The sequence below is a fragment of the Fomitiporia mediterranea genome, assembly GCF_000271605.1.
Source record: "Fomitiporia mediterranea MF3/22 unplaced genomic scaffold FOMMEscaffold_8, whole genome shotgun sequence".
Taxonomy (NCBI): domain Eukaryota; kingdom Fungi; phylum Basidiomycota; class Agaricomycetes; order Hymenochaetales; family Hymenochaetaceae; genus Fomitiporia; species Fomitiporia mediterranea.
In genome coordinates, this window is record NW_006760393.1 from 172012 (window position 1) to 191254 (window position 19243).

Genomic DNA, 19243 nt, shown 5'->3' on the forward strand with positions numbered 1-19243 from the left:
TCTTCTTCGCGGCCTTCAGTGATCCCTCTAGATCACTAATCCGCTTCTGCTGGACTTCATATCTGTCTTTCACGACTTGTGCTGAAACGGTGTTAAACCTTCGCTTTTAAGCAGAGACGCTGACTCACAATTCGTAATTTGGGTCTCAGCGTCATCGAGTTCGGACGTGAGCCGTTCAACCTCTGTGAAACGGTTTATGTAAGTACAGGGTTACTTCGGAGGAAGCATCCACTACCTTTAGATAGTTCGCTTTTGTCGTCATTTAGACATTTGACCACGCCATCATGCATTGATCTCTCTGAGAATCATAGTAAGAAGCAGTCCAAGTCTCTAGAACGCCAAAACTACCGGTGGTAAGACTTGACTCAGCCGTTGTTAAGGCTGCCTGGAGGCGAATAATTTCCGACTGTAGATCCCTTCTGGTTTGCTCTATTTCATTCTCTTTGTTTTGAATGGCTTGCTTTAACTCGGACACCGCTTATGAATGTCGAATTAGAGAAACGCACGTCACGAAGTAAATCTGAAACAAACCTTCGCTGTACTTCTTACTTGCGTCCTCGAGCTCTGCTTCCACTTTTTCCAGCTGGACTTTAACTGGATTGAGGTTAGTTTGGATATCTATTGAGTATCATTTGCTAACGCACGTGTAGAATGATTCTTCTCCATGGCCTCAAGGTTGCTCGTCGCTTCTTGTAGATGTGCCTCCGCTAAAGTAATGATTAACATGGTCCTACAGAATCACGCACATTCATACCTTGGCTGTGAGCCTCGCCTACCTCTTGATAAGAGGATCGAAGGTTTTCTAGCTCTGACGACGTTGATCGGTCACCTTGGGGGAATCTAAATAAACCTCAAGAATAAGGGCAAACACACATACGTTCCGTGGCATGCCTGGACACCGCTTCCAACTCAGCCTCTAGTGCACCTACTCTTTGCGTTGCTTCATTGAGGTTCTGCATTATCGACAGTTAGAAAATAAAAAGTTCCGAACAACTGCTTAACATACTGTTTGTAGCTCCTCAACCTCGCGAGTGGCTACACCAGGACAAAAATTGGTGAATACGTCTCTTCTGTACGTGACTTCGAACATACCCTTTGTTGCAATTTCGTCTCTGGTGGCAAGTTCACTCGCGTGAGACTACCAACAAAAAGTAGAATGACATCAGCGGGAGCTAGAAGTCTAATTCATCTATACTCCTACATTTTTCAAAGACTTGAGTTCCTCTACCACTAAAGGAGATCCTTTAATTCAGCAAATCACGAATTTTTGATTGAAAAGGACTTACATTCGGCTTGGCGATGAGCGGCCGCCTTCAAGTTCTGGATAGAATCCAATTACGCATCTGTAAACTTAGACAAGTAAACAAGCGCACCTCCCGCTCCAGCTCAAGCGCCTTGTTCACTTGGGAGGCATAATTAGCTTTTGGTCGCCGAAATAGATGGATGGAGACTTATTGCGTACTCTCGTCACTCTTTCCCTTCGAGGTACGTAGGTCCTAAAGAAAATCAGCTGTAGAAGTAGACATGCGTTCGTATTGAACTCACATTTTCAATTTCGTTCGAGATACGCTCGGCTAAAGAGATACCAGAGTTATGAAATTCTTCAGAGCCTAAAGTTAATCTAGCTACCGACCTCGTTCACGCTGTTCATTTGCTATGTCCAGCTCCTTTAATCGTTGATTCAGGCTAAAGCAAACATAATACCGAGATTAAGCCAACGTACTTGCTTGAGCTTCTCAACTTCCGTAGCCACTAATTAGGGTTTTGTCAAAATAGTTCCGAGTACATCGTAATAAGGGCCTCACAGGTGGTAGCTTTCTCTTGAGACCCGTCCATATTCTATGTTCGAGTTAGTTGATGGATTGTCTTTTACGGGAGAGTCGGGGCGTACGGAGCGAAGCAATTTGACTTCTGAAAGGGCTGCGAGAGAATACAATTGATCGATACGACAATCATCTAAATTGTAAATCAATTACCCGTATCACGCTCTTTCTGGACATGCGATAATTGATCTTTCGCAAGTGACAGAGCCTATTTTGGGTCCGTTGGAATGCACCCTAATATTGGATGGTACTCGAGCTTACATTGTTCATTGTTTGTACATCGGCGGCTACTAAAGTGTGCGATTATTAGGCTCAAATAATTCATGTATAATAGGCTGAGCGCTTACGAGTCGTCCGTTTTTCTACTGCCTCGTTTAGTAGCTAACGAAAATGCCGCAATCAGACTTTGTCACCAGTACTCGCTAGAACGCGTACTGTACGGAGTTGTTCGCAATCCATCAAAGCTGGGCCAAACAATCAGTCGTCCCGCCCCCTCTCGATATGCAGTATGATCCGGTCCACGTACCAACTTCGTGTTTCTTTTGGATATCTGCCAACTGTGTTCTCACTGGCAATTAAGTGAAGCAAGAAAAAATCAGGCAAAAGTCAACAAGATCGACAATATAACGAACACTCCTCCTCTTCCTCGTGAGACTCCCTGATTTGAGTCTAAGGATAGATAATGGGTAAAGTATTTAATCTTTCATTTGGTTTCCTCTGACCTCATCAGGTTGGCCTTGGGTAGATTCGACTAAGAAATCATCATCAGAGCCAAATAATTGCCGTCGCACGGAACTTACTCACGTATTGCAAGTCGCTCCTGGACGGCTTCATGTTCCTGAAAAGTGGCTTAAGACAAAAACATTCTGGGAGAGAAAAAGCTCAAGTATACTTCATGAAGTTTTTCATATTGTTGCTCAACTGTACAAATAAGTTCAGTGGTATAAATCATGTCAGATGTGGAATATTGGCCTCACTATGAACATAACGATCTTCCGCATCTACTCGAGCCTAAGACAAATTAGCTGTACCCAACGACCACTAGTTAACGATACTAACACCATGCGCCGCCTCTATCTGTCTTTCAACTAATAAAAAAAGCATTATAGGGACGTCCCAATCAAGATATGATGCACCCACGAGTTGACAAGCGCTCCTCTGCCGCAGCAAGAGCCTTTCGGACTATGTTAATAGGACAAAACGCTGAGCATCCTCCTGACGCACCTGTTTCGCCATCTGGGATTCGACATCCACTACGGTTTCAAATGTGAACAATTAAAGGGAAAGGAAAATAATACCGCTATAACTTACCACTTTGGCAGGTTTCGATGATTGTATGACGCAACGTTTTGGTGAGTTCTTCGAGAACTTCCTCAGGATAGCTCCTGTCGTCGATTTGGTTCTGTAACTGTGCGACCTGTATTTGGAGTCTTGACAGCTGTAGTGTCAGATATGACTTCTCAGCTTCTATGTTATCGACCCGTGCTCGGGCATCGTCTTTGATGCGGAGAACAATACGATTGTGATCCTCCATGGATAATACGCCAGGCGAAACAGGTTCTTCGTCATATGCCTTGTAAGCTGCAAGTTCTTCAAGGAGAGCTTTAAGCTCTGTGTCTGATCTGTCCTTGGCAGCATGCAGTGAATGTAGTTCTTTTCCAGCCAAGCGTAGACGCGCGTCACGATATTCGAGTTCATGACGTCGTTCTTGACGGGACCGATCGAGTTCCGAGCGTAGACTGTCAAGGGCAGCTCCTTGCTGGACCAACACTTGCAGTATTTGTTCGAATGTCTTTGTGTCAACGATCTGTTTGGACCGCCCATGCCTTGTACGAGGGAAGTATAAATGTTCCACATCACGGTCGCTCAATACAAAGGCGCTTGCTTACATATCAATGGAGCTGCTCCGGTGTCCAATATCGGAGTCAAGGTCCAAGATAGTACTATAGTCTTCTTCTTCAACTGAGTTTTGGACTTGATCGATGACAAGAGAGGCCCAACTAGAGTTGGCCTCGGCGTAAGATTGATTCTCAGGCATAAAGGAGCTTGAAGCCATGGTTTAGGACTGGAGCGTAGTAGTCGAAGATACCATAAACCAGAGTAAGAGGCAAATGAAAGAAGCTGAGGGGAGTCAGTAAGGTCAGACCATGGGCTTTGAGTCGGGGCGTTGGACGCGGAAGAATGCCACGGGACGGGAGAGGTGAGAGGTGGCAGTGGCAGTTGCAGACTACAAGTCGCGCGAAGAAACCGACATCCCCAAATATGGCTATTATACTCCAAATAAGGCAGGAGGGCTGAACATATATACAGTCAACACGAACAGCACGCGCGCCTTGGTGTCGTCGACCACAACCCGTTCTTTCCTCCCTTTTCCTGTCCGTCCGATTCAAGGCTACTCAGCATCAAGGCCAGACTCACGGGTTGCAGCAATCGCGGAACAAAATAGGTGAACGTCGTCGGCTCATTAATGCGGTACATACAGGACAATTGACACGGTATTTCGCAGAACACGAGGCTGCAACAGTCTACGTATCGCTCTTGTCTGCAACTCAAGAAACGCAAAAACTAGAGAAATAGCAAGATGGACGCTGCAACACCGCCACAGACCAATGACACGCAGCCAATAGTTGAAGCAAACGACGGCGCCTTGCAACCGCAAGTATCTGAGTGGTCACAGAAACTCAAGTCTGCAGAAGGCAACCCACATGATGAGTCAGCGTGGGACGCTCTGCTGGATTTTGCTGAGGAGTCTGGCGACCTTGAAAAGATTAAGGAGGCGTACGAGGCTCTGCTGCAAAAGTATCCAAATACTGTCCGTAAAGTTTTTATTATTCCTCAAATTCCAGTTCAGTGTGATTTGACTTCTGTCTGATCTGAAATGCATTATATCCGCTGTCTTGTTGACGCCATTAAAAGTCGTCCGCGCAAATTTCGTACCTGAATCATTTCTTGGTCAATCAGGCGACGTTCCCGTTTGCCGAAGCCCTGTTCGCTCGATTCCTGAGAACCTCTGTCTCCGTCGACCTGTGGAAGTTCTACATCATCTACGTGAGGTCAGTGTGCCATATTTTTCGTCGACTCAGTGCTTACGGCAACTCGCAAGGCGGTTGAATGTCGGACCGGAGACGCGTGATACCGTAGCAAAAGCATACGATTTTGCTCTTCAGCATGTAGGACAAGATAAAGACAGTGGCGATATATGGGCAGAATACATTCAGTTTGTCAAATCTGGCCCTGCAAACTCGACTTGGGAAGAACAGCAAAAAATGGATCAATTGCGCAAGATTTATCAACGTGCTGTTCAAATCCCGCTCGAGAATGTTGAGACATTATGGAAGGACTACGAAGCATTCGAAAACGGCTTGAACAAGATAACTGTGTGTCCCGTATTTATGAATCGAAGAATGGGTAGACTAACTGCTTAATAAGGCCAAGAAGTTCCTGCAAGATCTGACACCGGCATACATGACAGCCCGAACAAAATTGCGTGAGCTTCGCAAGCATCTCGGCATCCTCTTTGCCCCTCCACCAGGAACTGGCAGTGGCACCCGCTCACCACTCAACTTGCCACATAAGCCCACGTATAACTCAACAGAACGTCAATTTGTCGGAGCATGGAAACAATACCTCAAGTGGGAAGAAAGCAATCCATTCGAGATTGAAGAACGCTCTACGCTCATTACCCGTGTCCAGGGTGTTTACCGCAAGGCAGTTGTCCGCATGCGATTCTTTAGCGAAATCTGGTTCATGGCATATTCATGGACGAACAGTGTTGGTCGTACCGATGAAGCGCTGCAAATCCTCAAGGCTGGCATTGAAGCAAACGCGACAAGCTTCGTCCTCAACTTTGCTCTGGCGGAGAACATGGAACTCGCGAAGAACAATGCCGAAGTGCATGCGACGTTCACAAAGCTGTTACAAGGTGTGCTGCAAGAAATCGAAGCACTGGACGCAAAGATCACCGCCAATTCCAACAGTTCGTCTTTCATGGAAGCTCCTCCAGGTACGGCAAGTACGGTTGAACAGGGTACAGAGCAAACTGAAGCAGCGCCGCCGTTAAGTGCTGGTCTCAACAAAGAACACTCAATGTCAGTTTCGTCCGCTTCCTCTTCCGAAGACGCATCTCTCGCAACGCAGCTACGTGAGCGCAAGCAAGAGTATGGACTCGTTTATATTTTGTACATCCGTTTCGCGATGCGTTCGGAAGGCCTCGAAGCAAGTCGCATGGTGTTTCAAAAAGCAAGAAAAGACAAATTCACTCCTTGGGAAGTGTTTGAAGCAGCCGCGCACATGGAGTACCACGTTGCCAAGCAGCCAACGGTTGCTAACAGAATTTTGAGCGTCGCAATGAACAGGTTTTCGCAGGAGATTGACTTTGTGGTGCGATATCTGACGTTCCTCATGTCTGTGAATGATGAGAACAGTGAGCAAAACTACTTGATAACTGGTTTGCTTTCACTGCTGATGCAGTGTTTCAAGACGCACGTGCTTTGTTTGAACGCACCGTTGGAACTTTCCCTCCAGACAAAGCGCGCCCTCTGTGGGAGCGTTGGGCAAGGTACGAGTATCAATACGGTAATCTAGAAGCAGCCTTGAAGCTCGAAAAACGTATGGCTGAAGTCTATCCAAATGGTCGGTCCCAATATTTATCTTAGAAATAAGTATCCCTAATGAGTTGATTTCAAGACCCTCCGATCAAACGATTTGCTCAGAGGCACCTCTATGCAAACATCGACGGTATTGCCAACCGGGACCTGGGCGCCTCCCGAGCCCGAAAAGAGGCTAAAGACGCTTCCTCCCTTAGTCGTAGTGATACCATCCCTGCTATCACTCTCGGAGTCCCTCCACCCTCCACCGGTACCTCGCAGATTTATAACAATGGTGGGCAGGCAAGCTTTACCGTCAAACGCACCATGTCTCCCGAACGTCTAGATCGTGAACGAGAAAGAGATCGTCTGCGACGTGAGGAAGTCCCGAAGCCTCCGCACAAGCGTCCACGTGATGGGTCGCCTCCACTGACAAAAGACCGATGGGGTGCTCCCTCCGGAAGTAGGAGATATGGAAGTCCCGCATGGGGGGATGAGGAGAGAGGAGATAGAGGTAGAGTTGTTAGGATTGATAGGGAGAGGGATCGAACGAGGTCGCCTGCAAGAAGGTATGACCGGGACGAGCCAGCGAGGCCCGTTCTTCCGCAAATCTTGAATTGGTTTGTTAGCCAGCTGCCTCCGCCCAATTCGTTTGATGGTCGGTACATTTTCGCCTTTCGATTGTGTGGGTGTTATTAAATTTATTACATAAGGTCCCGTATTCCGCACAGATGACCTTATGCAACTATTTCGCAACGCAGTCATCCCAGGCTCAAATACGATGCGAGAACGGTCGCCACCGCCTCCTCCGCGTCCGAGTACGTATAATCGTTCTTTGTCCTTTCTTTATTCTCATCAATCCGGACATCCGTAGCCCGTCCTCCACCAGACTATGGACCTTATCGTGGACCGAATGGACGTGGAAGATTCTAGATTCTATCCTCAGCGGCTAATTTTGAAGCAAGAGGGTCGAGAAGCGTGGCACGAAGCCAGACTGCCACGTCCTACTAGCAAAAAGCAAAGGCAAACTGCTTCTCAACGCTCACTCAAAACACGCGCACGCAAAAGAAGTCGACCCACATACGTAAAAAAAATTAATAGCGACGCCTCCATCTACACTCTGGCTCTCAGATCTTCTTGAGCATGTTGCAATTTTTTCTTCGCCATTTCTTCATATGCATATCTAGTACACGTGCATGTTCATAGTTTGGAATAATACTTCTAGGCTTATAACTCGTTCACTCAGATTTATCCTCCGGCTACATTACCTATCAAAATATCTAGTGGAGCTTCGTGGAAGAACAGAATAGGTTTTATTCGAGTGCAGCAGGAAAGAACAATGATTTGTGCATTGCATAACGTTGGTGAGTATTTTGGGGTAAACCTTGGTACACGTAGAGAGATGAACAAAGCAAACTAGCTAGGAAGGAGTCAAATGCTCTCTATACATTAAATTGCGCCGAGAAGTGAACACAAAGTCATGCAAAAATACAGCAACAGTACAGGGTCCCTTGAATCCGATTGTGGTATCGTGATGCCGTGATGCAATTCCGGGCCAGATGCAATATATGTTAATGATGGAGGGGAAGGAGTAAAATAAAATGTTGCATAATGAGATTTGGAGAACTGTTATTGGGAGAAGTGAGAATTGCGGGCAATAAAAATGTGGTTGACATGGATATCATCGATGGTGTGCCGGGTCATATGCGGGATGTGAGCCTCCGGAACCATTCCACATGGCACGGGGAGGCAGTAAATGGGTCTGTGTCCGTACAATGACGAGAATGAACAGATGCGTCGAGACAGATGTAGGCAGTCTTTCTTCTACTAATGATCAGTTACTTCATCGTGCTGTATGCGGCTATGTTTAGAAATCCGTGAAGCCCTCGAGCTTCCCGTCCCAGCTCCACCATATCATATCGTCTTTTGTGTCCTCGACTTCACTCTTGCCGGCATCCCCTTCCTCCTGGCACTCTGTAGATCCACCAGTCTCCGTGTGTATATTAGCTGCACCTCGACAACTCACACGAACGTAATCAGTCTTGACACCCTTATGTACCTTCCGTTTCTCGTTTGCCTTCGCCGGAATAGGGGAAGCGTTAGTGATGTCGTGTAAGGCAGTGGACGAGGAAGGGAGCTCGATGAATTCACGAAGAAGAGGATCCATATCACGAGACAAATTTTGGTGCGGGATCCATGCTGGATGGGAAAAGCAACGTGGTGCGCGCAGAAGGATGCGTGTTTGTGTCGGACCTAGCAATCAATCGGTGAAACCGTCAGTTCATGGAGTGCTTGGAATGCAGAGTGGTAAGACGTACGAATATCAGCAGCCATACCGAGCTCGGGATCCGCGTTCGCAACGGCTAGCGTGCGGGAGAGGAGCCGTTCAGCTGCACATAAGTCTGCCTCAGTCACCTCATGAGACGCCTCGGAATTGTCCTCTTCGGATGAGTCGAATTGCTCTTCTGAATCGACATCGGAGCTTGAATCAGAGTCTGAGTCCTCGATGATGGATTCGGATTCAGAGTCAGAGTCGGGAGGAGCTTCGGCAACGCCGTCGGTTGAATCATCTTCGCCTGAGCTTTCGTCAGATCGAGACATGAGCGGAGGACGCTGCGATATAACTCGAAGACCTTTAGATCTCTCGCTAAGCGGCGTTGAACGCTCCGACGAACTACCCAAATTTGGACTGCCTTCATTCTCCTTCAAGTGACTGTTCACAACGGTACACGCGAGCTGCGGCATTACATGTGAACGGAGAGGTACGTGAAGTCCCTTTATTTCCAATAGCACACGCGCACGGGCTGCATTTGCGCTCGTCACACTAGGCCCAAGAATTATTGCTAGATGGCTCGTGGCTAAGTCAGCAACGTGGCTTCGATTTGTCAACTTTGAACCGAGGGCAGTAAATGTAGAACCAAGATGAGAGGAGAGCAGATCGAATGACGCTATTAGAGCGTCTTGTTTCTTGTTCGTTCGTGGATCAGCCTGAGGTAATTTGGGTGAGCGTGGTTGGAGGAACCAATCTGGAGATGAGGAAGCACCTTATTAGAGAGAGACATTTTGATTAATTGAGCAACTGGACTGCAGTATCGGATCAGCGTAACTGCATTTACTGCAAAGCAGCAGCTGCAACTCACAATGGGACCTGACTTTTTAAGAACAGGACGTGCCCGAGGAGGCACATAGCAAGTCTCGATGCCATAACATCGCTAATGCACTCAACGTTGATCATGGCAGTCGGAAGCCGGGAGATTTCCACCTTCTCCGTGTCGGTTGTGAGCACGGGCGCAGATGTGCGTGGCGAAGGCGGTACGGGTTTCTCTGCGAGCGCAGGCCGTCGTGAAGTCGGTGACGGTTTGATCGACGCTAGAGCTGTCCTTTGTGGAGTTACTTTCATTCCTCTGTGATTCTCTCTTGGTGTACTAGCTGATGGAGGAGACGAAGAAGCAATTCTGAAGGGCATGTTGGATGTTGTTGCAAGAGAAAGACGAGGCCAACTTGAACGTGAGCAGCCACGGTGCGGAATTTCGTATTAGCAACACGTGATCCCACGCGTCGCGCCGCGGTCTCGTGCCAAAATGTGATCGGCTCCGACGCGTTCTGTCATAACGTTATTAGATTGAATTGATTATTCATTCGATTCCCCTGAGTCACTGCAGACTGAGTCGACTGCCTACTGCTTATATATACATATGTATCTTCAAACTACCTCTTCACTGATCTAGACGTCCCTCTTTCACACCACAAGCATGCCCGCTATCCGTTCAATCCAGGCAAAGGATATCTTGAAACAACCCGCCAGTAACACTGTTATGAAGCATAAAGCTATAATGGTGGAGGTCATACCGACTATTGATCTAGCACTTGAAAGTACGGTATACATACAACTTTAATCTAACGTAGTTGTACTCATTGATCACGACCAGACGAAAAACAAGTGCACTTCCCCACTACCGAAGCAGAACGCAACCTCTACAGAACGAGTGATGGAAAGGTCCGCTCGTTCTTCGCTACTAATTGCTTTTCTAAGACGCGGACTGATGGTTGCACGTGTGTTTGTGTAGAAACTAACTGCTCACCAATGGGCAGTATATGACCTAACCCGGCAAATTCCATGTGGGAAGGTAACGACGTATAAACATCTCTGTGCAAAACTCGGTGAAGGATCCCCGCGATCTGGTGAGTAACTGTTTCGACTTCTCTTGCGTGAATTATCCTCATCGGCCCTCTGTACTTTCGACTTCAGTTGGATCAGCATTACGCAAGAACCCGTTTGCACCTTTTGTACCTTGTCATCGTATCATTGCATCGGACCTGTCGCTTGGAGGCTTTGTCGGCGAATGGGGGACAGAAAATAGAAAAGGCAGCCAGTGTTCGAGGAAGATACAGATGCTCGCTCAGGAGGGTGTACAGTTCACAACAGCTGGGAAACTAAAAGACGAACGGCAGGTCGTGTGGAACTGAACTGATGCCTGTACTATGTGTCGGTTGAGTATGGCGATTGTTCATGCCCTAACATTCTGATCCCTGTGTTCCCTGTGTGTCCTTGTTTTACTGTCCAATTGCAGCGTCACGCTACTAATAGTATTTTGCTCCCTTGGCTTATACCGTTCTTACTAAACGGAGACATTTTTAACGCTATATTTGTGCCAGAATTGGTCTTTCCTTCATTGGTGTGTACACGTGATAAAGTTTCTCCTTTTCCATGCGACTTCCCGAGCGCCCGACCAATCCAACCTGGAGCCAGAACAGTATCCACCCACACAATGTTCGCCACAGGTATGCAACGATATATGATACCCTATCTCAGAAGAGTGCTCCCTACGCTACTTACTTCCTTAGCTGTACAGTCAACAACTCGTACAGCACGAGACCGTCACTTTCAACATAAGTACAAGACCAAGGTTCATACAAGATGGGAATAACCGCCTCCATCCCCAACGAATATGCACAACTAGAATTCAAGCACAGCTGGTCGGTTGAAAACGCCACACTCAAGTGTGAGAAACTTGGAATCAATTACGACATTTCCACATCGATAAAATTGGGAAAATTTGTAATAACCTTCAAGAGGAACAACAGGACAGTTGCAGTCTGGAACAGGAAAATCGGTCGTGATGAGATTGAGTTCTATCCTAACTCAAGTAAGTCGACAGGTCCCATGAAGGTGAGGAGATTTATGAAGCGCTGTGGGTTCCTCTGGGGGTGAGCAACAGTTTTCTTGTGCTTCTACTTGCTTCAAATTGACTGTACGATTCTTCGGTGGGTACATTGTAATGAAGTCACCGCAAATTCAGAGCAAGCGATGGAAAGGAATATTATTGGTCAACATACAAGACGTTCAAGGTAAGCGTGTCTGTTCATCAATAATACTCTCGTGCCTTTCTCACACTTGCTCTTGAAATGGCATAAAGCTATACCGAGCAGATGACGACAGTGTCCCAATTGCATCCTTTGCAAGTCGACGATATATACTCCGTAAGAGGAAGCAGCATATAAAGATCGCACGCGAATGTGAAGATATCGTTGATTATGTCCTAGGTTCGTATGGTTTATCTATTTCAAAAGAGTATCAATACTAATGGATAGTGCTTTATTTTATTTATTTTTTAGTCACTTGTGTTATTTTGGAGCAAAAGAGACGCGAAAAGAGAAGTAAGTGTATTGGTGGACAAGTGGCATTCTACACTCGGTATTGGAGCCATTGTCTCATAATTTTTCATAGGGCAAGCGCAAGCAGATAATTCAGGATCGTAGACAAGGTCCGAATGCGTGTACTGTTTCAAGTAATTTTAACCTCTTCAGGTGGGTTTCAGCAGCACCAATGGCTTATGTATGATTGCTTGATCGAAATCTCCATTCCACGATTACTCCATACAGGCTAACCATATCTCGCAGAGGATTCCATATACCCGTCTATGTATGCTCATAAACTACTATTATTTTCTCAAATAAGATAAATCTATGTTTACTGTTGACTATTGGAATAAACTTTGGAAGGGACAGGGAAAACGGGCAACCCATGTAATTGCCATCGCACCAATAGCCCATCCGAATGGAATGCAAATAGGTACCAGGCATTCCACGCGAGAATTCTTGCCCTACATAGTCTCCACTGCCAGTCAATACTATTGCCATACTATATATTATATGATAGCAGGACACAATTTCACAGACGGAGTATTACTATGACAGTTTTATTCTGTTTTACTGCCAGTGTGAGGGCTTGAACCATGTTTATCTATCTACTACACACCAATACTTGTTTGCTCACCTGACCGATCAAACAGTCCCTTTACTAGTACTAGTGATGTTTAGCTGAACCAGGGAGAGTACTCAGTATACTAGGAACACCAGTCATCGGTCAATGTAATTCCCGACGGACCAAGGTCTCATCTAACAAATGAAACCTGTATTCCGGAAGCTAGAGATTTACCTAACTTGCCATACGTGTTGCCATACCACAGTCTACACTGCCACCACTTTGATGCGCTCGGACTGCGCCATCGTACAGCATCAGCGCATATCAATTATCATGGAGCGTATGAACAGAGCCATCACAGCCATCCGTTTCGCAAAAACACTATAAAATGCACCTTAAAATGAACACTCTGCACACACTAGAAGTAAAAGTACCCAGTACCTACCTCGCATATTCACTCAGCACAATACTCGAAAAATGGGCCAATCTTCCTCCATCCCAAATGAAACTGCCCAGCTCGTATTCACATCGACCTCTCTCCAAGACAACGCCGTCCAATGCGAACAGCTTGGTCTCCTGTACAAAATCTCCACATCCTCGGGCTTCGCACATCGGACTACAACGTTTGAGAGATGGGATGCGCGGTTACAAAGAGGTGTGCCTATTGCAGAGTGGGAAAGGAAGTCCTTTCGCAAGGACAAGATTCGGATGTATCCTGGGTCGCCAATGGATAGGGAACCAGTGCCGGTGAAAGAATTTATGCAGCGTTCGGGCTGGGGCTCGATGTGAGTTACACCCGAATTTGTTACTCTATTCTCAACGAGTTTGTAATTGACCAACGTTCCCTCGTGCCTTCAGGAAGCGCACATTTATTGCGAACAATGGGAGGCAATACGTCTGGAAAGCGAGTACGGGCAATGGTATGAAGGTTCGTAGCGCCCATCTCTTTCAGGTAGAGCATCGACAACAACTTATAATCCATCTTTCATCCCCGACCAGTTGTACAGAACAGACAATAAAGATGTGCCGCTCGCATCTTTTGCTGATGCACATCATGTCTTCAACCGGCGTCCACAGCATATCAAGCTTGCACCAGGAAGCGAAGAGATAATTGATTTTATTTTAGGTGCGTAGACAACTCAATTTCTGTACTCTCGGCCAAGCGATTTTCCTTACCATACTGATACAAATAGTGACCTGTGTCATTGTCGAAGCAGAAGTTCGTGCCAATCGTAAGTCATGGGGGCTTGCAACTCTGTTCCTTAGCACATACCAACCTGATTGCTTCTTCTATAATCACAGGTTCATCAAGCGCTGCAGCGAATAATGCAGCCGCATCTTCAGCTTCAGCCGCCGCCGTCAGTTGTTCCGTCAGTTGTTAATGAATGTGATGAAATAGGGACGGGAAGTTTGCTCGACATGATATCTATGCATTCTGTACCCATTTCTGCTATGCTCGCCTAATGGAAATTAACTTATTAACCGTAGTATTGTATTATTTGTATACCCTTCATTGTCCGTTAGAATCTCAACCTGGAAGATCTTTGCATTGATAGGAATAGATAGAGATTACAAGAGAGGTTACACACCACTACTCTACAAATATATATCGACGAGTCAAAGAAACAAAAAGAAAAGACGAAAACGGGGTAGGAACAGAAACCTCCGAAGTTGGCACATACATTATGTCCAACGCCATCCATATCATTTTCATCTCATGCCAAACGAAAATTACCCAATTATGTAAAATCATCCACGACTTCATTCAAGGTTTCAGCATCAGTGGCTTCCTCCACAAACTCTTCAATGACACCAAATAGCTCCCTAACGCACGCATCACGATCCCATTCTTGCCTATGTCGCCAAATGCTGTTCAGTGCTGTTGCACGGAGCTGTTCGAGTTGCTCGACGTTAAGTTTGTCTGTTCTTTCAACAAACTTGGCTTCGAGATCCAGGAGGAGAGGGGAAGACACGTGGAACGGCGGGGGTGGCGGGGATGGTGTGCGTTCGACTGGAACGGGTGCGGGTGTTTCGGCATCCATGACCATCGTCTCTTGTTGGTCTGGAATAGCTTGAGTAGCCTGGTGGTCTGCCCCTGGAGAGGGCGAAAGACGTGGGGTCGGGATTTGGAGCGAAGCAGCGTTAACATTCTGCTCTGGCGCGAAGAAGTTTTGAGAGTCGGATAACCCAGGATTGACGGGATGTTCGTCTGCCGTGATTGGCTCAGCCATGTGGAAGTCGTGAGGGCCGGAATTGTCAGCTGAAGGAAAAGTCGGCTGTTCAGACATGAAATTAGAAGACGAGGCATGTCCGGGGCCGTTAGATGGGTCGTTCGCAATCAAACTCTGCACCGAAGGCAAAGGCTGCGTAGGGCTTGCAGGATTCAACAAATTCGGATCAAATCCAGAAGAACGGGGCTGCGAGCTGATCTCTGCGATCGTATCTAGTGTGGGGAGCTCAGGGACGCAGTTGCCATTGATAAGATTGCCTTTTGACGGAGTTTGCGGCATACTATCGCTTACAGGTGCAAACCGAACGACGGACTGTGGTCTTGGTTGTGAAGAAGTGGGACCCACAATATCAAGCTCGTCCCGTTCGGAATCTTCAGGTATTGCATCCAGCTTCGACCGCTTTGAGTCCCTATCTCCTCCGCTGTCCTCTCCCGATGCATGTACGTCGCCGTTCACGTCCTGTGACCGATGGCGTTTTAATCTACGCTCGAGTAACAACGGGTCCGTGATTCCCAATTCCGGCTTTTGACCGTTATTCCGCGCGCTTCGTCGTAACACTCCATTCTCCCCACCACTCCCATGTCCATTCACACTTCCCTCACGAGATCCTGCTCGGCTCTTCATCTTCTCCTTCTCCGCACGTCGTTGTCCTCTTCGTTTCATCTCACGACCCGCCATGCGTTCGCACTCCAAGCGGAAAGCTGGATCAAACTCTTGTACGCTAACTTCCGTAGCAGTGTACATTGCTTGTGCCTTGTACAATCGATCACGATCTTCATATGCTCGAACTTCAGCGTTGTATACCATCTTCCCGACTTCCTCCAGGAACATAGAGGGTGTGAGGAACTTGCCCTTGTACAAGTCAACACTCATTGTCTCAAGATCAACCTCATAGAGCTGTGGTTCGGCTGGCTGCTGTTGTTGCTGCTGCTCGTGAGTGCCGTTCGCTTGACCGTCTACATGACCATCGACGCCATCGATTGTTATGATGCCATTCGGTTGAGGAGGCTGAGGCGGAGCAGGCGCTGCCATTTGTCCGAGGAATGGGTCCCATGTCTGGTCAGGATACAGGTTGTATTCGTCCTGAATGAAGTATTAATTACATTACACTTCATCGGTCATATAGACGTGTAACTTACCCGTGCGGGTTTGGTAAACCGCTTATGTTTCCTCTTCAGTTCCGCCAGGATAGGCCCAAGTCGGAATTTCAATAGTGTCAAAATCCGCTGGTCATTCTCCTCCTGTAATGCAAGCTCCGCGGCCGTAGGTTGCCGAGGTTCCAGTGGAGGCGCAATAGGCAACTCCTCAAGCACGCGTTTCTTTCGCTTCACTCCGTCTGGGAACTGTGTCGGTGGTCTTCGAATGTCATCGAGAAGTTCATCAAAGAACTTCCGTCGCTTCTCGGGATCTGGATAAGTAAAGACGATCCGGTTTTCTTTATTCATCCCGAACCATGCTCGGACGTCGCGGGGTAGAGACAGGAAAGATCCATCGACAACGGCAAGGAGAAGAATGGGATCATTTGCGGAAAGTGTGTCGAGCATAGCCTTTACAGTAGTCCGAGCTGTTTCTGAGACGGCTGCACACCAGCCTTTCAATGATGGGATGTAGATGACAGAGGGTTGATGTCGTTTCGCTTCGACAAAGAGCTGTACTATTCCTGCTTCGACAGTCTAGAAGGGACTTCATGTTAGATAAGATAACGATTGATCTGAAATACACGAACGCGTGTCGAATCGCCCATCAGTGAGCCAAGATCCAGGCTCTGTATGTGGAAACCCTCGAGGTGATGCAACGCTGCCGCACCGACGTAGCTCTGGCCCATTCCTGGATCTCCATGAAGTACGACTCGTGGTCGATATACACGCAGCGTCTCCATCTCTGCAGACGATGATGATGATGAGGGGGTGACAATACATAAGTGGTAGCAGTAAACAGAGACAAACAAAACTGACTCTGCATGAGAATCTCACGCTCCAAAGCACCATCATCGTCCTCGTCCTCGAACTCTGCTTCCTCCAATGCGGTCCGCTTCTTGCCCAACGGCATCGCCTTCTCGAGCACTGTCTTTACGCGCTGCAGCGTATCGTCCAGAAGCGGGACTAACTGCGAAGGCAGGGGCGCAGCACTCGAGCCAGTCGCACGTGCGGAGGACGGGATGAGTTCTATAACACGTGTTAGTCAGCAGCAGTCAGGCACGACACGGGAGCGAAGAAGAAAGGAGAGACGCGACGAGCCATGACGCGTCGCGTCGCGTCTCGTCTTGAGATAGATAGACTAAAACACGCACTCTTTACGGAAATCATAAAGTCGCGTGGCTGCACTCCAATCGTCTCAGGCTTCAGGAGTAGCCGGTCCGTCGACTTGTAGATCTGAGGATAACGCCGCTGAACAGCATTCAGCGCAGCTTCCGTGCAAAGTGCCTGTATATATGCATGCATTTAGTTGGCTTCTAACACCGAACGGATCGAGAAATGCACTGACTCGGAGGTCTGCACCTCCATACCCCTTCGTGATCTTAGCCAGCTTCTGAATCGTCTCCGTTGCCTTGTCCGTGTCCCATCCTTCCCACTTGCGCGTGTTGATGGTGAGAATCCTTGCTCGTGCTTCGAGATTCGGCAGCGGGAAGTAGAACTCGCGGTCAAAACGTCCGGGACGACGCAAGGCGGGATCAACGGCATCAGGCCTATTAGTCGCACCGATGACGACAACCTGGCCACGTCCGTCCATCCCGTCCATGAGTGCGAGAAGCGTAGAAACCATAGATGCATGTATTTGGTCTTGTTTCGATGAGCGAACAGGGGCAAGACCGTCAATTTCGTCAAAGAATATTATTGAAGGTTGTTGGTTGCGGGCTTCTTCAAACAGCAAGCGCAACTGTCGTTCTGCCTCGCCCACCCATTTCGATAGCACGTCGGCACCCTTGCGCATGAAGAATGAGATGCCCCTGCCATTCGCTCGACAGCTTGCGGCCAAAGCACGTGCCAATAGAGTTTTACCAGTACCTGGTGGGCCATGGAACAGCACACCTCTGGGAGGAACAAGGTTGAAGCGTTGGAAGACCTCTGGGTATAAGAGCGGAAGCAGTGTCATCTCCTTCAGCGAGTTAATATCTAGCGAAGGTGTCAGTAATGACTGGGATATAGGTAAGATTAAGGCTCACGATCATCCAGCCCTCCAATCTCATCAAAGGTCACATTTTGGTTTACACCCAACGGATCTGCATCTGCAAGTGCCGCATCGTTAACCTTACCGAGATTCGAAGGTGTTCCAGCAGCAGCGAGGCCATCAGGAAACAAGCCTCCTCCGCCAGCCGCGAACAATCCACCGCCAGCACCAGCACCGGTACCAGTGCCAAAGGGTTTTCGGGGTGTGCGCGTTGGAACATCCGAGTCCGAGTCGTCTGCAGGTCCTGGCATGCCCATATATCGCGAGAGTACTGTACCATTTGCACTCCATCCGGGGCCCGCACGACCTTTTCCTTTGCTTGCCTTCGAGCGTTTGACTTCCGGTGGACGCATTTCTTCGAGCGGAGGAGGGATAGCATAGTTGACCTGCTTCGTCCGTGCGCGTAGGCCATACGTCCGAGGACCAGTATCTGGCTCCTCTTCGTTGTTATCGTCGTCGACGGGCGTCGACGGCGCCTCTTCCATCAGCTCGTCCTCCGAGGAGCCCGGAGCATCTGCGTCGCCGACGTCAGTGTACCCGTCCTCCTCCGCGCGCTCGCGTGCACTCTTCTTCCGCGTTAGCCGTGAGCGAGCTCGAGTGAGACGGCCTGTCGGGGGTGGTTCGTCTGCGTCGTCAGCATCGTTGGCAGGTGCATCCGCAGGCGGGGAGTTGGACGTTATTTTTTTGCGGCTGCGAGTCATGGGAAAGGGCGCCGCTATGGAGACCTCCCCGTCATCATCGCTGTTCACTCGTCTGTGGCTTGTTCCTCTGGTGCCATTGCTGCGAGTAGACCGTGTTGGGCGTTTGACAACCTCGACCTGATCATCGGCCTGGTCGAAGAGGTTGTTGGCGGCGTCGTCATCGCTCTCGATGTAGTTCGGACGCTTGGTCTGGCGGCCGTGCGAAGTGGTGTAATCGGTAACCTCGACCTTGAACTGTTGGGTGAACTCGTAATCATCCATGTAGTCATCTCTAACCGCCCTTCGTTTCTTCTTCGTCACCGGACGCTCGTCAACAGGGCTCGACGGCGAAGCGTCGCCTGCAGAGTACTCGGAACCAGAAGGCTGCGCGAGGGAGTCAGAGGACTTGCGGGTCCGTCCCGAGCGACGGACGCCAGCCATGGGGATGTCTGCGACTGAGCGAGCCATCTGAGAGGCAGGAAGTCTGATCTTGAGTGGTGAACGCTGTGGCTGGTGTGTTGTTGTTGTTGTTGCTGTTTCGAAGTCGTCG

The 19243-nt window shown here is 48.3% G+C and overlaps 6 protein-coding genes across 6 annotated transcripts; 4 read left to right on the forward strand and 2 right to left on the reverse strand.

Moving 5' to 3' along the window:
- Positions 1 to 4175: 4175 nt before the first annotated feature.
- FOMMEDRAFT_125114 (Suf-domain-containing protein) lies at positions 4176 to 7487 on the forward strand. Its single transcript, XM_007267946.1, has 9 exons — positions 4176 to 4269; positions 4330 to 4635; positions 4740 to 4876; positions 4927 to 5200; positions 5253 to 6246; positions 6303 to 6455; positions 6510 to 7067; positions 7123 to 7227; positions 7284 to 7487. The coding sequence occupies exons 2-9, from the start codon at positions 4405 to 4407 to the stop codon at positions 7340 to 7342; spliced, it is 2511 nt and encodes an 836-aa protein (XP_007268008.1). The 5' UTR covers positions 4176 to 4269; positions 4330 to 4404; the 3' UTR covers positions 7343 to 7487.
- Positions 7488 to 7920: 433 nt separating this feature from the next.
- FOMMEDRAFT_168996 (uncharacterized protein) lies at positions 7921 to 9875 on the reverse strand (the record flags this gene model as incomplete). Its single annotated transcript, XM_007267947.1, has 4 exons — positions 7921 to 8662; positions 8728 to 9397; positions 9454 to 9493; positions 9550 to 9875. The coding sequence occupies 4 exons, from the start codon at positions 9873 to 9875 to the stop codon at positions 8277 to 8279; spliced, it is 1422 nt and encodes a 473-aa protein (XP_007268009.1). The 3' UTR covers positions 7921 to 8276.
- A 289-nt stretch (positions 9876 to 10164) lies between these two features.
- On the forward strand, positions 10165 to 11045 carry FOMMEDRAFT_21259 (methylated-DNA--cysteine S-met). Its single transcript, XM_007267948.1, has 4 exons — positions 10165 to 10282; positions 10339 to 10406; positions 10477 to 10591; positions 10659 to 11045. Exons 1-4 carry the CDS (start codon positions 10243 to 10245, stop codon positions 10874 to 10876), a joined length of 441 nt encoding a protein of 146 aa, XP_007268010.1. The 5' UTR covers positions 10165 to 10242; the 3' UTR covers positions 10877 to 11045.
- A 282-nt stretch (positions 11046 to 11327) lies between these two features.
- FOMMEDRAFT_157834 (uncharacterized protein) lies at positions 11328 to 12169 on the forward strand (the record flags this gene model as incomplete). The annotated part of the gene is made up of 5 exons (XM_007267949.1): positions 11328 to 11617; positions 11695 to 11758; positions 11827 to 11953; positions 12026 to 12067; positions 12138 to 12169. 5 exons carry the CDS (start codon positions 11328 to 11330, stop codon positions 12167 to 12169), a joined length of 555 nt encoding a protein of 184 aa, XP_007268011.1.
- A 922-nt stretch (positions 12170 to 13091) lies between these two features.
- Positions 13092 to 14037, forward strand: FOMMEDRAFT_168998 (uncharacterized protein; the record flags this gene model as incomplete). The annotated part of the gene is made up of 6 exons (XM_007267950.1): positions 13092 to 13399; positions 13473 to 13542; positions 13614 to 13740; positions 13808 to 13846; positions 13917 to 13972; positions 14014 to 14037. 6 exons carry the CDS (start codon positions 13092 to 13094, stop codon positions 14035 to 14037), a joined length of 624 nt encoding a protein of 207 aa, XP_007268012.1.
- A 121-nt stretch (positions 14038 to 14158) lies between these two features.
- FOMMEDRAFT_110027 (AAA-domain-containing protein) lies at positions 14159 to 19212 on the reverse strand. The gene is made up of 7 exons (XM_007267951.1): positions 18009 to 19212; positions 17330 to 17958; positions 17136 to 17268; positions 16801 to 17010; positions 16572 to 16726; positions 15985 to 16518; positions 14159 to 15928 (listed from the first exon to the last, which is right to left on the reverse strand). The coding sequence occupies exons 1-7, from the start codon at positions 19159 to 19161 to the stop codon at positions 14354 to 14356; spliced, it is 4389 nt and encodes a 1462-aa protein (XP_007268013.1). The 5' UTR covers positions 19162 to 19212; the 3' UTR covers positions 14159 to 14353.
- Positions 19213 to 19243: the final 31 nt, after the last annotated feature.

Excerpts from the sequence above, each read along its gene's own strand:
- FOMMEDRAFT_110027 (XM_007267951.1), bottom strand. The coding sequence starts at position 19,161 with ATGGCTCGCTCAGTCGCAGACATCCCCATGGCTGGCGTCCGTCGCTCG. Across the intron at positions 16,519-16,571 it reads TGATGGGCGATTCGACACGC|ACTGTCGAAGCAGGAATAGT; the intron begins GTTCGTGTATTT and ends AGTCCCTTCTAG. Across the intron at positions 15,929-15,984 it reads GGTTTACCAAACCCGCACGG|GACGAATACAACCTGTATCC; the intron begins GTAAGTTACACG and ends TACTTCATTCAG.
- FOMMEDRAFT_125114 (XM_007267946.1), top strand. The coding sequence starts at position 4,405 with ATGGACGCTGCAACACCGCCACAGACCAATGACACGCAGCCAATAGTT. Across the intron at positions 4,636-4,739 it reads TGCAAAAGTATCCAAATACT|TCGTCCGCGCAAATTTCGTA; the intron begins GTCCGTAAAGTT and ends CGCCATTAAAAG. Across the intron at positions 4,877-4,926 it reads TTCTACATCATCTACGTGAG|GCGGTTGAATGTCGGACCGG; the intron begins GTCAGTGTGCCA and ends GCAACTCGCAAG.
- FOMMEDRAFT_21259 (XM_007267948.1), top strand. The coding sequence starts at position 10,243 with ATGGTGGAGGTCATACCGACTATTGATCTAGCACTTGAAA. Across the intron at positions 10,283-10,338 it reads TATTGATCTAGCACTTGAAA|ACGAAAAACAAGTGCACTTC; the intron begins GTACGGTATACA and ends GATCACGACCAG. Across the intron at positions 10,407-10,476 it reads ACAGAACGAGTGATGGAAAG|AAACTAACTGCTCACCAATG; the intron begins GTCCGCTCGTTC and ends GTGTTTGTGTAG.